General features: G+C 49.1%; 1 protein-coding gene across 4 annotated transcripts in view; it reads right to left on the bottom strand.

The window, feature by feature from the left end:
* Positions 1 to 695: 695 nt before the first annotated feature.
* The window catches only part of LOC147673089 (uncharacterized), a 45607-nt gene continuing 29636 nt past the window's right edge, over positions 696 to 16666 (bottom strand). For all 4 annotated transcript variants that reach the window (XM_086946787.1, XM_086946789.1, XM_086946788.1 and 1 more), the window contains 5 exons: positions 16471 to 16644; positions 15504 to 15572; positions 13642 to 13791; positions 3224 to 3322; positions 696 to 1689 (listed from right to left, as the gene is read on the bottom strand). In XM_086946787.1, the coding sequence (XP_086802913.1) occupies positions 3257 to 3322; positions 13642 to 13791; positions 15504 to 15572; positions 16471 to 16644 (459 nt within the window). In that variant the 3' untranslated portion in view covers positions 696 to 1689; positions 3224 to 3256. The remainder of the gene's footprint in view (positions 1690 to 3223; positions 3323 to 13641; positions 13792 to 15503; positions 15573 to 16470; positions 16645 to 16666) is intronic.

The raw sequence follows: 16666 nt of genomic DNA, 5'->3' as shown, positions 1-16666 counted from the left end.
TATGCCGAACATTTATTTGGCCTCTACTACGAGACTCAGATGGCCATAACCCCGCCCACACCACCCCAAAAGTCTCAAACGTCTTTATCATATGAAATCTCTTTGTTGATGTCATGAGTACACTTTCATAAGTGCTTTATTAACTTTCTTGCTTTCTCAAATATGCTTGGAGATGCACCATTTGCCCACACTTTTTTCAAAATTTTCGATACCGGGCACCCACCCTGTATTCCCCCCACCTCTTTCAAATGTCACCAGCCACCACTGTTCACCTGCTCCTTCAGTTGTTCTTTCAGAGTACAAGCCCAGTTTTGAGGCATGAACCCGTCTCTTTCTGGAAATGCCTACAGCTCCTAAAGAGCGACGTAAACTTCTACCGGGGATAATTAAGAGCAACCTTCAGCTAGGACAGACCTTACCACATTGAGCGATCACAGAACTTGAGAATCACAATTCTTTGATCCACATCTTGCTGCTAAATGGCCATTTCCCTCATCCTGCCTCTGCGAATATTCACAAAACAGCGTGTACAGTGTTACGGTGCGCATACAATCTCTCCTCTTTTACCAACCAGTGATATTTGGGTCCATGTAATGATTTTGCATGGCAGGAGCATCAGCAAATCCTCCAATGAAGCAGAAAGTTAGAAAACGTTGGAGAGCCCAAAGACACCCAAGAAAGCAGTGGACAGAGAATTTACAGAGAGCCATTTATTCAGAATAAACAGGCACCAGCTTCGCTTGGTCGCTGCCGAACACAAACCAGCAACAAACTCTGACTTCAAGATAGAATGAATCATGCACACAATAAGAGAAGCCAATTTACAGAAAAGAAATAAAAAACACTTTTATGGTTATTAAACAGCATTTTAAGCCTGAATATCGAGCTGCAGCCCCCTGCCTCTCCCAGCTGCGCAGCTCCGACAGCAAACCTTACTGCCCAGCACACCACCAGTCCCCTTTAACAGCGTAAAAACACAGACTGCTGCTCAATTCAGTACTGAACATCACGGTGTCTGTTGACGAAACTCACTCCATCCATCCATCGTCATGGCTGGGCTTCAGAGGGACATACCTCGCGCCACCGAAAGGGTCACAGAATTCACCAAGAGTCACATCAACGCGAGTGCCAGAACTAGGCCGGTTGGAGCAACTTCTGTCACCAAAAGCCAAGTGTATTAAAACGGTGTTGCAACAACACTGACATTTTTATTTCCTGATCACAAGCATATGAATTCAAATGTGTTACTTTTCTCCCCAGTAAAAGCCATGACTCCCTTGGGATTGTGACCCCTGCCCATCGTCGCTATAATGTACAAAACAGATAGCACCAGAATGGAGGGGAGATTCCCCGCACTCGCCGCTGGTGCCAACAGCAGGGCAGGATGTCACACTTAGCTCTCGCAGCCGCCGTACAAAGAGGTGTTGGCATTGGGCACCCCAATGCTGGCAGAGGGCAGTCCTCAAGCTCTTACTTGGATGGCATCCAAAGCGGGCATGGAATGGTTCTTTCTGAACAGCTGGCAATGCAAATGGACCTTGAGGGTCCGTCTTCTTTTTAGAAGGCTAACGTCAGACCCGTTGCAAGGGAGGAGCAGCCGCATCGCTGTTACGGAGGTGTCTGACGCATGCTGGGAGGTGCTTCTGGGCGCTTAGCGTTCCTTCGGTCTCCACAGGAGAGATAATCCATCTACAGAGGAAGACAGGACACAAGATGAGCTCTACAGCCCTCTGAACCTGTAGCCACGCTGAATGAGACGCACCAACAGCCAAAGCCAACCACTGCTCTTACTAAAGCCACTTACACACTGGTGCAATGCACTCCCCCACCCCTGCAAGACCCTCACAGAACATAGGGAGACCAGACACCAGAATCCCGCCATCATACAGATGGGTGGACGCTGGACCAGAGAAGCTTCAAGGGAGAGGGACCAGGGGCGGGCCTACACCATCATGGCCGACTGCGCTAGCTGATGCGGCGAGGCAGGAAGTCCCAGACCTACTATTGAGGAAGCGGAGACTAGAACCATGCCACACCATCATGGCCGACTGCGCTAGCTGATGCGGTGAGGCAGGAAGTCCCAGACATACTACTGAGGAAGCAGAGACTAGAACCATGCCACACCATCATGGCCGACTGTGCTAGCTGATGCGGTGAGGCAGGAAGTCCCAGACCTACTATTGAGGAAGCAGAGACTAGAACCATGCCACCTTCCGCTGAAGAACCCCCAGAAAGCAGAGCGGTGAAGGGAATGTAGAACTTTAAAGGAATGAAGAGGTCTGGAACACAAGGAAGGGAGAGGCATGGGTACATATTTTTGATCTTCTTAAAGGGCATCGATTTGGCACATGGAGTAGAGGACGGTGCCAGGTAAGAGCAATGATAAGAGCATCATCGACACCGGGTTTAGCGCCATCACGGTAACAGTGATGTCATTTGGACTATAAATGGGAGCCTCAGAAGGAGCGCACACAGCTGCTCCCCAACATAAAACTGAAAATAAATCAAGAGATTCCTCCTGGGAAAGAAGAAGTGGGAGAGTTATGTAGGGAGAGGAATCACAAGTATTGAATAAATAGAACAAAACTAATCAAGTATCCACTGGCAACAAAAAGTAAGGATTTCCAATATAATTGATGACAGAAGGAAACAAAAACACCCAGTGGTGTGTCTAGTTTGCACTTACAGGCAGACACGAAGCAACGGATAACCAAGACAGAGGTTGTAGGGGCAACTTTACATATTCCTCAGAATGAAATTTTGAACAGAGCTGGGAAATGGAAGGTATTAGAGAAACTCACAAACATAAAGGGGTCAAATCCAGACCCTCAGCCGGGGCTGGGCGGGCCCCCATGTCACCTGGGAAAGTTCTTCAGACCGCTCTACTACTGCGGTTTGTACTCTGAGGAAGAGCACACACCTGTTCGTCGTCAAAATGAATGCACTAAGGTGCAGTGTGCAGCCTTAATGGAGAGAATATGGTTCTTATTTAGCAACAGTGCGATAATTACAGGAATGAGTGCGTCAATTCCATGTGAATACTAGAGAGCTGCATGTGGGCAGCAGGGTTGCAAACGTGTGGAGGCCAGGTGCAGTTGTGTGGCGTGCGGTGGTTATCCAAGGATATTATCTGAGTACAGGACTCATCCTAACACAAGTAGTAGAATTGTGATGGCCCCAGGTATCCCCATTCCACATGCTGGAGATAAGAAGGTAAACTCACCATCACAGCTTGGCACGGCATCCTGGCGGGCATTCATTTCCGCCGCTGACCTTTCTTGTGAGTGGGTCGCAGAGCCTCGGCACGACCCTGCTTCAGTCCCTAAGCAGCGAGAAGAGGCAAGTTTTTATTAATTGAGGTTTTGCAGTTGGACATAATTGTCAAAGATGAACAAAAATCTTGTTTGCACATTTGGACACGTCATCGGGTTAATTTTGTTAGTGCCTTTGAAGGAATTTACTTGAAGACAAATAAAAATACTGCATTTCTTGACAGCAGCAGAAACAAGCATTTACAATGCAACGGTCTCGCCTTTGAAAAAGTTAGAGCTATTGGCATTGTAAATGACAACATTTTTATTTATGTGTTGGTTTTGAAAACAGATAAATAAATGGCACTGTCATTTACAATGCCAATAGCTTAATTTCTCGCAAATGCCACACACAAACACAGACCCACACAGAGTCCCACACACATACATACCTACAGAGCCACACACAGAGCCACAAACACACACACAGACCCACACACACACATACACAGAGCCACATACACAGACACACACACAGCTACATACACACACACACAGCCACACCACACACACACACACACTTCATCCACCCACTAAGTCCATCCACCTAGCCACCACTCAACTCCATTCATCCACTGACTCCATCCACACCTTGTCAGGGGTAGTACGCACTATATAAATACAGTTACAAAACAATACATAAAACGAACTTGTGCAAGTACATGACAGCCTGCGCGACACTGCTTGCGCAGTGAAAGCCAGGGTTCGACCTAAAAAGTAAAGTTCATTAAGCGCCCTCAGATCAAAGGGCTCGCCCACTCCTTCCACCGTCGCCAGGAGTCTAATTAAAAAGTGGACGGCTGGCCGAAAAGGCACAGTCAGCACCTTTTGGGGAGGGTGATCGGGGGCTGCAGGGTTTCCAGCCACAGCGGTGTTCAGTTCTCATTTAAACATACCTTAGTGAGGGGGGGATGCTTCAAGGAGGGGTGGGTAGTCAGAGTTAACCAGTGTTCCCATGTTAATGGTGGAACATTCAGCAATTCCGGTGTTTGTTTGTTTTTTAACTGAAACAGCACTTTGTGAGCTGGGATCTATCGCCAATCCTGCTTAAATAAAAAAGAAAACCTGGAAACTTATGCTTCATAATGCCAAGTGCTATGGGTTAATAAAAATGACAAAAAGTAATATCCCAACCTGAAGCCTTAGAGAGAATGACTCCCCTGTAGCTCGGGCCTTTATTGTTAGTAAATACCATAAATGCATATCTTTAGAGGCAATCGACCGCGAGCTGTGACCCCGGCGGATCATGTGTCTCTTCTGGGGGAGCCATTAGGCCTTCTTGGTTCGTTCTCAGCAGGGAGCGCCAGGGCCCCCGCATCAGTGCCCTTCCCAAGATGGGGGACACAGTGGCCCGCGTGGGGTATTTTCCCTCACCTGTATACGGCAGGATAAGTCAGCCCCGGTGATAAAGATAACCGGATGCGGGAGGGAGGGGAAGCCTTCCGGAACCCCCTTACCTTTGAAGACGATGCTCGTGACCGGGTCCGCCTTCCCCAGTTTGGTCTTGGGGAGGTTACTGTCACTTTCCACGATGACCTTCAGCATGGTGCCAGAGGAGCGGGGCGAGGACGCCGGGGTGCGGGAAGGATGAAAGGAGCTGTCTCGGAGTCTCCTGCGGGCTCTCCGAGGCTCTGCTCCAGACCTACCCCAGCGGCGAAGACAGGGAAGGAGGCGCCGGGAGTCAGGGGGGAGGAGCGGGGCGAGGACACCGGTGTGCGGAAAGGATGAAAGGAGCTGGCTCGGAGTCCCCTGCGGGCTCTCCGAGGCTCTGGCCAGGCCTACCCCAGAGACCGAGGCCCGGCTCCTGCCTGCACGTCCTGGGACCGAGCAGAGCGGCTACTGGAGCTGCCTATCCGTCTACTGCTCCTCCGACATCGGCCAGCGGCCTCAGTGCGCAGCCCACTCCTGCCAAAGCCACAAACAAATGATCAAAACATGCCGTCCCCCCCCCCAAAAATAAACACCCGCCCACCGCCAATTGACGTTCGCAAAGGGGCGGAGCGAGAAAAAATCACCGGAACGCCCACGAATCTGCTCCGAGAATTACTGACAGATCTCTCTTCCAATGGCATTTATGGAGCTAACCAATGGAAGAGAGAGGCGGGTGAAAGCCCCTTACTGAAAAACATAAAATTTCGCCTGCGCGACACTGCTTGCGCAGTGAACGCCAGGCGAAACCTAACAGAACAATATAAAAAATATTATTATAGTAGTCCAACACTATATGGGCTCTACACCTCAGCCAATCAGGACCGTTTGCTAGATTCTCCGCAATGACATTTCTTCCTGCGTCATGAATATGAATCTAGGAAACCTACCAACGCGCTGTAAAAGTTATTATTAACTGGCATATTGTTCTTTCTTTAGCACTGGGCCTTTCGTTAATGTATATGTTTTTGAAATAGGATGAGAAGCAGTATTTAACTAGGAATAGAAAATAGTGGCTCATCACTGCCGAACAGCCTATCGGCTTTCGCATCCGTTTCCACAAACTCTTTTCGCAGAAGAGTCTCCGAAGTGCTCCGCGCTGCTACTCTGCAGAGTTTGAAGTGGGGTATTTGCATGCAGAATTTATGTGGCTGTTTATTCGCTCCTCGAGTATGCCTGCAGGGGGCGCTGCCTTTGAGATAAATAACTTTATGCAGGCAATAATCCATTTGGCAACACTTCTGCATAAGGGATAACCGTTAACTGAAGAGCTATGTGAACAAACAACTGGAAAGAGAAACATAGGTCGGTGGCCATTTCTATCTTTTTTTTGCAGTTTTATATAACGCGAACGCGGACCAGAGGTATGGGAGCATTTTATATGCGTGCCTGTTACATTACAAAAGGTCAAATTCATTTTTTTATGCCTGGGGAGGTTTACCTAGATTCAAACGATGTCAAGCTGACGCCGGGACGCAAACCAGTTCACCATTTCTAAAGTGGGCATCTTTGCCCCCAGAGCTGGCTTCGGCGCTAATCAGTCTCCTGACACGGCGCCTCGTTAATTGAAGATATTCATGGCACATTGCGCCCCGCCAGCACTGGCTTCCTGGCGTGTGAAGCTCTACGAGCTGAGCACTCTGATCAAGCACAGAGCCGGACGGACTTGCGCATGAGAGGCTGCAACGTAACCCAGGCTGTGAGGAGGCTCACGGGCCCAGTAGACGCGAGGCCTCGACTCAACACCACGCTGGGGGATGAGGACCCGCTGAGAAAATTGACCCCTGGACGTCGACGTCTTCACCGGTCCTGCTGGCGAGTACACAGAGACCTTGTGGCCCCAAAAATATGCAGATGTGAACCTTTGTGGAGCTCGACTGTGCTGGCCGCAGGGCTAGGCAAGATGGCGGCCTCCAGGTCTGTAGTGCAAAATGACTGCAGAATGCTGGCTCGCCCCGCGGGGAGATCGAGTGACCTACTGGCACGACTGCTCCTCTGTACGAGCCAATGCCTGTGACATGGTGAGCCTCTCCGGGTGGCGCAAGACCTTGGAGGATCGCGGCAGGGACGGCCTCAGTGCGCAGCCCACTCCTGCAAAAGCCACGAACAAATGATCAAAACATGCCGTCCCCCCCAAAAAAAAAAAAACACCCGCCCACCGCCAATTGACGTTCGCAAAGGGGCGGAGTGAGAAAAATCACCGGAACGGCCACGAATCTGCTCCGAGAATTACTGACAGATCTCTCTTCCATTGGCTAGCCCCCATTTATGGAGCTAGCCAATGGAAGAGAGAGGCGGGTGAAAGCCCCTTACTGAAAAACATAAAATTTTGCCTGCGCGACACTGCTTGCGCAGTGAACGCCAGGCGAAACCTAAAAAGGAGAAGGCCGCAGAGAAGATGCACGACACAAAAGCTCACACGTCAGATTCAGATGAATAAAGGAAGTCCAGAACCCAGAGGTAGCAGAGTCTGGGCTTAAACACAGGATTTCAAATAAACTGCTCAGAAAGCCAAATCTCTGATGCAAGCACCCTCTCTATCAAGCAGCCACATGTTTCTATCAGTAACACTATAGATCTTTAGTTATCTGGACTTTAATACCGTGTACCCATAGTATCTATCGACAGCAAAATATTGGCAAGGTAAGTATATAAAGGTGAATATAGATGTACTATACCCAACTCCATATATATGGACTGGGACGATCAATACAACGTCAAGGTAGGCATTTGTGGAATTAAGAATAGTACACCTGTATTTACCAATATATATACTCAGTTTCTCCATATTTTAATTTGTCGATATTATAGCCACAAAATTATACCACAATATTAAAAACTCCATATTCTGGCATACAGTCCTGTGACCTGGCATTGGCAAACTGTTGAAAAAATCCAACCCAAAATCAGTGCACTGAGTAGCTGCTTTTGGCCTCCCAATGTGGGCTTTCGGAACTCCCTTTCCAAGACCCAAACACTTTCTTCTTCATGGCTTGTAACTTCTCTGGTGGACAATATTAGATTTAGGGACTAGATCTTACCTAATATATCTGTCAACTTTACCAACTCAACCGGAACTATCAGTTCCTCTGACTTCCTCACCCCAACCCATAAGGCCACAAAGGGTGGTAGACGTGCTAACCCCCTGATAATCACCACACCTTCTCGTGCCCGACAACACTCATGCCTCATTCATAAAGAAAGGCCCAGGGGACGGTTCATCATTCAGTGACAAACTGGACCCTGCAGGCGGCAAAGCCTTAGCAGCGACAGGATCGGTAGCGCTGGGCATACCCCTGAGCTCACTCTGCCGTAGAGGTGACAGGCTGTCACCCGAAGCCGGTCCCCTTGCAAATAGATTGACCTAGAGGCGACAAGTCCTGTTATCCATGCTGACACCCTGAGCCCACTTAGCTCTAGAAGTAATAGGCTCTGTACCCTTGGTTGGCCCCATGGAATACTCTGCCTAGAGGTGACAGGCTCTGTAGCCCAGAGAGGCTACAGACTATGTAACCCTTGGCTGGCCCCATGGAATACTCTGCCCAGAGGCGACAGGCTCGGTACCCTAGAGCTACACTCCTGTCCCAACTCTGCCCAAGAGGTTACAGACTATGTAACCTTGAATTTCCCCCTTAAAATGCTCTGCGCTAGAGGCGATAGGCTGTGTACCCCAATGCTCTGCCCTAGAGATGGGCTCTGTACCCTAGAGTTACAACCCTAAGCCTACTCTGCCCTAAAGGGGACAGGCTTTGTAACCCTTGGTTGGCCCCCTTAGATTGCTCTGCCCTAGAGGTGACAGGCTCTGTACCCCGCGGCTAGCCCACTCAGATGTGGAAGCGACAAGCACTATACCCATGGCTAACACTTGAAGTCTGCTCTGCCTAAGAGTCAATGGTGTATGTATTTATCAGCTTGTCCTGCTAGCCCACCATTAGCTGCTATTTCTGCCTCAAACTCTACTACATATACTACCATAGCAGTGAAAGCTCCAGAGGCTGCAGGCAATATCCCCCTAGTTAGAACTAACATGGACTACTCCACTGAACCTAGAGCGGCCGGCATTCCTCTCTGAAAGACTCCAACGCATGTAAAACACAGCAGCCGGAAGCCTTTTCTACATCCGCCCATGCAAACAACAGACTTCCTAGCCGGCCAACTAGCACTGAGAACAGCCCTAAAAAACAGATGTGTTAACCTGGACGACTAAAGCCACCCTAGAACTCTCAAACCCAATCCACCAGATCACAGCCCTGGCAGGCTTACCCAGAACAAACCATGGAGATGAGGGGACACAGGCATGGGGATGGGGAGGGAAAGATGCAGGCACAGGGAGGAGAAGACTCAGACAGGTGGGACCGGGAGACACAGATAACAAAAAACAGAGCCAGACACCGGGACAGTGGATGGGAACCAGGAAACAGGACAAGAAATCCAAACACAGTAAAAGAAAAATAGGGGTGGCAGGACACACGCACAGCCCAGGCATAAAGGAACCTTTGACTGCCCAAGTGCAGGTCTATGTTGAGACATCCTCTAGGCTCGTGGCACCCACAGACTGAAATGACTCCATGGAAAGTGACTTGAGTGGGAGTGCACCAAAGAAGCGAACATTAGGGATGAGAGGACACAGGCATATAGACAAAGAAAGACAGACACAGTCAAAAGAACCGAGAAAACCTTGGAAAAGAGGAAATCAGCCACAGAAGCAAACACATACAACACGCCAACATCTAGGCACAGAGCGACACAACTTCAGAAAAGGGTCGGACACGCAACTGGGAAATGACTAACCTGCTGCACTCTATCTTGTAGTACTACACACTCACAACACCGCACACACCTAATATCAAACTAAACCTTACCAGATCACAACCCACTATCAAAAATAACATCACATCTCAAGGCACTCACACAGCCAATGAGTGACAGGACAGCTAGCTGGAGTTTTAGTGCAGAAAGTATAATGTTGCTGCATTGGTATTTAGTGTTCTTTAAAGAGGTGCCCTTCACCTTTTTCCTAAAGGTCTGCTACCTTTTTGTTTCCCTTTAAATACTTCTTAGTCTGCAGTCTGATGGTGTCCTGGCTGGGGGTGTGTTGAAATCACAGAGATGGTGGGTTTCTCTGCAAGATAAGTGGGGGTGATGGCTCTGCAAGTGATGCAGTTGGTTTTGGAGATGGTCCTGGCCAGCAGGGGAAGCTGATGGAGTTCCACCATGATGGGGATGAAGTGAACGTATTTATTTGGGCCTAGGGCAAGATGGGCTGCAGTGTGTAGGATGCACTTAGGAGGGGGACGGGGGGCAATGTGGAGTAGGGCACATCCATGTGCAAGAGGACACGGGCTTGAACAACAGTGCTGAAGTTGTTGCAGGAAAAAAAGATTTCCCTTTCCTTAGAGGAGAGAGCTGCTACAAAAATATCTGCTTTTTGGCTGCATGTGTTCCTAGAAGGGGAGATTGGTGTCCAGAGTGAATCCAAGAGATTTGGCATTCGGTGAAAGTTGGAGATTGAAGAAGCCAAGCTCCGTGTTACTGAGCCAGTTTTGTTCTGCATCTTGTTTGTTTTTTCTTGGCTCATACCAGGAACTCGGTCTTGCTTGGGTCGATCTTCAGGTAAGGGCTGGACATCCAGGTCTGGATGATGTGTGAGCAGTGCGTTGGATGTCTGACATGGAGGAGACTTTCTAGGAGGCTTCTGTATCGCCGGCATATTGTTGAATTTTGATGGTGCGATCAGTAAGTAGAGCCTCAAGCGGCTTCATGTGGAGGCTGAATAGGACCGTAAGGAAACCTGGGAGGCTCCGATGTGGTATGGATGTTTTGGGAACAGGAAATTCCCACGTGAACGAGGTGGTGTGAATTGGAAAGGTAGGTAGAGAACCCGTGAAGGCCGTTGCCAGAGAACCCCATTTAAGACTCCATACGGGTGGGACGGTCGACTGTGTTGAATGCAGATGAGAGGCCCAGCAATTTCAGGCTGCAGGGGTCATCTTCATTTGTGGTCAGAAAGGCATCGTTTATGAAGTGCACAGTTGCAGTGTCTGTGCTGCTGTGTGATCTGACGCCAGGCTGGCAGTCCTGCAGGAGATGGCTAGCATTGCATAAACAGACAGCTGGCACCAATCTGCTTCACACCGAAGGGGAATGTACCAACGTCATCACCGCTACTTGGGTGAATCTGGGGCCAGATGTATAACTGTTTTCAGCAGTTGCAAACGGAAAATCGGCCTGTTTGTGACTCCTAAAAAGTGTTGTAACATGTACCAAACCTATTTTGCAAGCCGTTAACCTGTTACTGACGCACAAAATAGGTTTTGCGAGTCACTATTAGGAATGGGCGTGCCAAGGGCATTCCTTCCTAAAAACAAGTCGCAGGCGGATATAAGATTGTTTTGCGACCGCAGCATTTACCACCAATTTCTAATTGGTGGTAAACCAGTCGCAAATGGGATGGGGAAAACGGGCTGCGTTTTTTTTAAACTGCTTCATTGAAAAAGCAGTCACAGACCCAGTGGTCTCCTGACCCCAGCAGGCCACCATACCTGTGAGTGACGGCCATTTCCAATGGGTCTCAAAATGAGACCTGCCTTCATGATTATTAATATGGCAGGTGCTTTGCGACCCATTTGGGAATCGCGAACAGTGTCTCAGAGCCTGCTATACATCAGTGTTTGCAAATCGTAATTTGCGAGTCGCAAACACTGAGGGTCGTACATCTGTCCCTCAGCCACCATAGAGGACTCTACAAATCGAAAGGTAATTCCTAAATACCACAAACCCACACTTGTGCGTGCTATGACTGATAGAGAGTAGGGCCAGTTATATGAAGGAAATTAGTGGAGAGGAGTTGAAATGAAGAAGCCCTCGTAGCAGGCTCCCTTACCCGGGCACTGCACAGGGGCCACTGGCGTCCACCCAAACTTGACAAAAGATGCACGCATCCAGCTCAACAATCAATTCCGTCACTGACAGCACTATCAAGAAGCCTGAAGACACTGATCTGCACCACATCCCAGCAGCAGGGCCACTGACTCAGCGCACATTTAGCACTTCTGTATATGCACAGTTATTAGGAAGACATGGCCCAACACTGAGATTACCGTGGGCACAAATATGGGAAAAACAAGGACCCCCTGATAAGGATGAAATTCCTGGGTCAGGGCAATTAATATATGGAAAATAAAGCACCCAGGCAACACAAACACTGGCAAAGTTTCAGGCAACAAAATAATGATAAGTAATGAGGCACTACATTTAGCACAGAAATTTCAATTTAATAAATTGTATAAAATTGTCATGAAAAAATTTCATTGACAAACTGATTAAAAAGACAATAAAAAAGGTTTCTTTCAGTTGATATATAACAGATACATATTACTTGTTTATATAATTGAATGGTACAATGGAGAGATGGAACCATCTGTTTTTGTGTTGCCTGGGTGCTCTATTTTCCATAAATTACCGTGGGCACAGCCAGAGTTTAGCAGGCAGAATGGCTGTGAGAGGATGGAGAGTGATTATACACAACCACCCCTGAAATTCAAGAGGCACAATAAATAATTTCATCTCAACACAACAATACCTAATTGGGGGAACAAACTCAGAGCTCCTGGCTGAAGCAGAGAGTCAGGCCTCTTTATTTCCCACAGGGGCCGTCTCCCAGTGTGCCACCCCAACGGAGGGTTACTTACAACACCCAAACAATGTCAGGGGACCTGTAGACACTATGAAGAGAGTGACACATAGTCTATAGCTTAAGCTCACTGTAACATCCCAACATAGTAGCGGGGGCCTTGTACCTTTGTATCAGTGGAGGTCGGCAAAGCTCGCAGTGACAGGGTGGGCCCACGGGGGGGGGGGGGGAGAAGGAATGCATAATATAAAAAAATGATAATTAGGACTCCCGCTTTTATGGTATTCATTTTGTTGGCATTTCCGTCTGTATTTATCCATATTTATTTTTTGTCAACTTTATCCGTATTTATTATGGGTTTAGTGAAAAAAATAAAGCTGAAACTGGTGTATATCCACATTTATTTACCCAATAAATATGGAGCCCTGCTTGAGTGCCTGCCAGGTTTCAGTGATATGAACACCCGTAGAAGATAAATCAATGCACTTATATAAAAATATGCACATATCAGTATCAGCCTTGTGCATAGCTACTGCTGTTTAAGCCTCTTTACTAAAATTCCTTTCTTTTTTAACCCTCTTACCTATCAATCAACACAGTTATTAGCCTGGTAGCCATGGCAAATTGTATTTAGAATAACTCAAAAAGCACCTCATTTCCGTTTTTATCCACATTTAAAATAAATACAAGACAAGGAAATAAATGGTTTTCTGTCTGCATTTATCTGTAAAAATCAGTAAAAACGGAAAACAGGGAGCCTTAATAATAATAAAAAAATACCTTGCTGCTGGGTCCCGCGTCTCTGCTGCTGCTCTCCTTGTCGATCTTGAGGAACACGAGGCACAGCCATGCGCCACTGACCAATCACAATGCTGCAATGCAGCATTGTGATTGGTCTGAGCATCCTGGCTCAACATTCAGCCAGGGAATCGGGCCTGGGCATGTTCTATATGCAGGCTGTAATGCAGCCCTGCATTGAAAACAGGGAAAGTGCGCATGAGTCTTGTGGGCGGCCCGAGAGGTCCTAACAGTCATGTACACTTAGGAGTGGCAAACCAGTCCTCCCGTGCCCGGCTCCGAGAGCAGAGCAGCCCCACCCACCCGCCCGCCGCAAGCAGCACAAGCATAAAATGATAACTAAGCAAAGCTATAATAATGTTATCTTTCTACGTGGCAATGTTTAAAAGCAGTGGGGCGACGTTCCTCCGCCACAGAGGAGGAGCCGCCACAGCTCTGAGTGCTTGACGAGTCCAACCTCTCGGATCTTACCATGTAAAAGCCGGTGTGGTACCCGGTCATGTACCAGGCCATTAACATACAGGCCAGCGCGTCCTCATCCTCCTCTTCATCCTCGTCGTAGTCTTCCCAGTCTGTGCTGAAGAACGGTGGCGGCGGAGGGGGTGGGGGCAGCTGGGCAGACTGCAGAGAGCGAAGACAGGCGAAGGTTATGGCCGGACATTCCATTTGCCATCACCCCAATATCTCACCCCCTACTGTAAACTTGTCCATTTCATCGCTTCATCTACACCTGCTCATGTCGCTCCGTCCCTCCCCCTGGCGTCTCTACGTCCCTTTACGTTACCAGTGTGTGCTTCGCGCCCATCTCTCCATCCCTTCCCCTTGATGCGTCCCCTCTTTGCTTTTCCCCCTCCCCTCCGCGTTCCCTCCTCTCCTTCTCTCCATCCCACCCCTGGTGGATGGCCTCGCCCTCTCCCCTCTTTCCTCCAACCCTTCTTTCTGGAAAGACCCTTTCACCATCCTCCCACCCCCTGTAGTGTTCCTTCTTTCACTCCATGTTCATATCCGGGCCTCTCATGACAGGTGGACTGTGTCTGACGAGCAACTTCTCTAGATGTCTTTTGTGCCATCTGTCTCCCACGTGAGCCCGGCCAGGGGCGGCGTTTGTGCTTGGGTCACAAGAACAGGCAGATGAGACAGAGAGCACCTCTCATGAAGCAGGCGAGGCCTAAGAACTCTTTGAACACATGTGCACACATGTGCACTCAAGAAACAGCAGGCGGGCAGGCCTGAACCAGTGCAGCCGGAGAGAAGCGCCCCCAGGCTGCAGCTCCTAGCCTGGGGATCACCCATGTGGGTCTTTAGCACATACTTAGGGGGCTGTGACTGTTTAAGAAAATACATATTAGCAGATTAATCAAGTGCTTGGAAACAAAAATGGAAAGTTTTTCAGGGCTCCTAACTACATTCTGAAAAGAGCAATTCTTCTCAATAAAATCTACTTTAGCATTTTTTTGGTTTATTAAATAAATTAAAATAGATTTTGTTTGATGTGCACTTGTTTCTGCATTTTTTAGCAATGTTTTGGGGGTCAAATCATAGAAACTGCTTGGTCCAGGGTCCCGGCTTTCAGTACTGATTAGTTCAGAACGGCAGCCCCAAGGCGCTGTGAACTCATACAGCCACCGCGTTTCAAAGAAAGCAGCGCCTGAAAGAAACTTACAGGCTGACAGCGCCGCCTAGTGGCCAGTTGTTGCACTGCACAGAGGAAACGACGCTCCAGCCTGCACTCACTCCTTTGAGGCCTGGAGGACATCATTCTCGCCTCTGGCGGGTCATCCCCTCAACCCCCACCCCCTGGAAGAAACCTGTCTGCAGGGGCACATTTAAAGATGCCACATGGAGTCTTAGAGCTTGTGACTCACATTAATGGTCACCAGACTAGAGGCATTGCTAGTGTGTGTCCATCCTTCGGGGAGAGGTCCTCGTGCAAAGATGGTTTTGAAGCAGAGCTGTGGCACTGTCGGCAGGTGTATGGACATACAGAGCCTCCAATGTTTACACAGCACATAGTACAGAGGCCTAGCCTACATCTAACCACTCCCACTGTTTTCAGATGAGCGGAGCCCACTGAGGCACAGAGCGAGACAGCCATTTGTCTGTCCAGGATCGAGCCACTTTGGTAAAAAGGGAGGCACGGATTGGAACTCTGGCCTCCTGGCTGCACTGCCTGCAGAATGGTCCCCAGACCACAGACTCCCTCATTGCTGGCGCCAACTCCTTCTCTGCGGAGACATGGCTGGACAAAGGTGAGTGAAGGGGGTGGGGGAGGTAGGTACTGCCAGCACCTCTCAACCATCACACAGCCATGAGGACAGAATGGTGGTACTCACTGCAGGCCAGCCATGCCAGGTAGGCAGGTGAGCTCGTACGGGAGGCGGCGGCGGAGGCCAGAAACAGGTCTAAAGGAGGAAACAAAAGAGGTAAGACACAGAGCGAAGGCAAGATCACACAAGAGTGCGCACAAACAGCTTGCATGCAATGTAAACACTAGCAACACGCTTTGGTACCAATGTGGGGCTTCAGTATCAGCGGCTGCGTCCGAGAACACCCCAGAACAATGGACCTTCTCACCTCCCCTTCCTCAACTTTTGTCCCTCTCCCCTCAGACATACCCCCATTTCAAGTTCTGTGTTATGGGCTCTCGTTCAAATACAAGAAAGTGCCTTATGTTCGCCTGTGGAACGCAAGCAACCTTAGACCCCGCCTTACCAGCTCTCCCAGGTGAGATGCACCTTAATTCCCGCAGAGCGCAGTGAGCGAAGAGGCCCGTTTGGGTCATTCTCCATTCCCACTCAGAGGGAACATGGTCTACCAGTCCAGACTGGACTGTTCCTATTGGAAGAGGTTGGTGACTGTCTGTAGACAAACAAGGAGTCTGGCCCAGAGTAATTACCAGTGGTTGAGATTAATTCAAGCATTCCGCCCATCACTTTTTTGTTTTCTAGGATTGGTAAACAGAGGACGGCCACCCTTTCAAGGGGGGTTGGACTCCAACCATATCGGATTGGGCTTTTATGCAGCTTGTCCTCAGTGCTCCTTCACAACCCCTCTTTCCAGGCAGTGTGCTGCCCTATCAACTGCGGTGTCGCTTCTGCAGCAGAGTAAACCAGGTTTAGTTTCTGGCGGCCCAGGATGTTTTCAACACTGCCACGCGCCGCTATACCTGGGGACACAAACTTGAGTGGCTTCATGGTACAATTAGGCTATTCAGATAGACCTACTCTCCCTCTCCCACCCAAAACCCAACTAATGTTGGCAGGGTATACACAACCACACATGCTGCAAACAAGTCCTCACCTTTGGAGGCGGTGGCGGCAGGGAGGGAGGAGGCGGTGGTGGAGGCGGCGGCGGTGGGGGAGGGAAGGAGTACAACCAGTCCGACTTCTGGCTCTGCTTCCTCCAACCTCGCGACATCTCCTGAGACGAGATGGAGCTCTGCCTTTTGTAAACCCAATCCGAATCCTCTTCATCCTTTTAGCAAAAAGAAAATGAA

The sequence above is a fragment of the Lissotriton vulgaris genome, chromosome 12 (assembly GCF_964263255.1).
Source record: "Lissotriton vulgaris chromosome 12, aLisVul1.2, whole genome shotgun sequence".
Lineage (NCBI taxonomy): Eukaryota > Metazoa > Chordata > Amphibia > Caudata > Salamandridae > Lissotriton > Lissotriton vulgaris.
The sequence above is the reverse complement of the archived record's forward strand: the minus strand, read 5'-3'. Positions and strand labels throughout refer to the sequence as shown.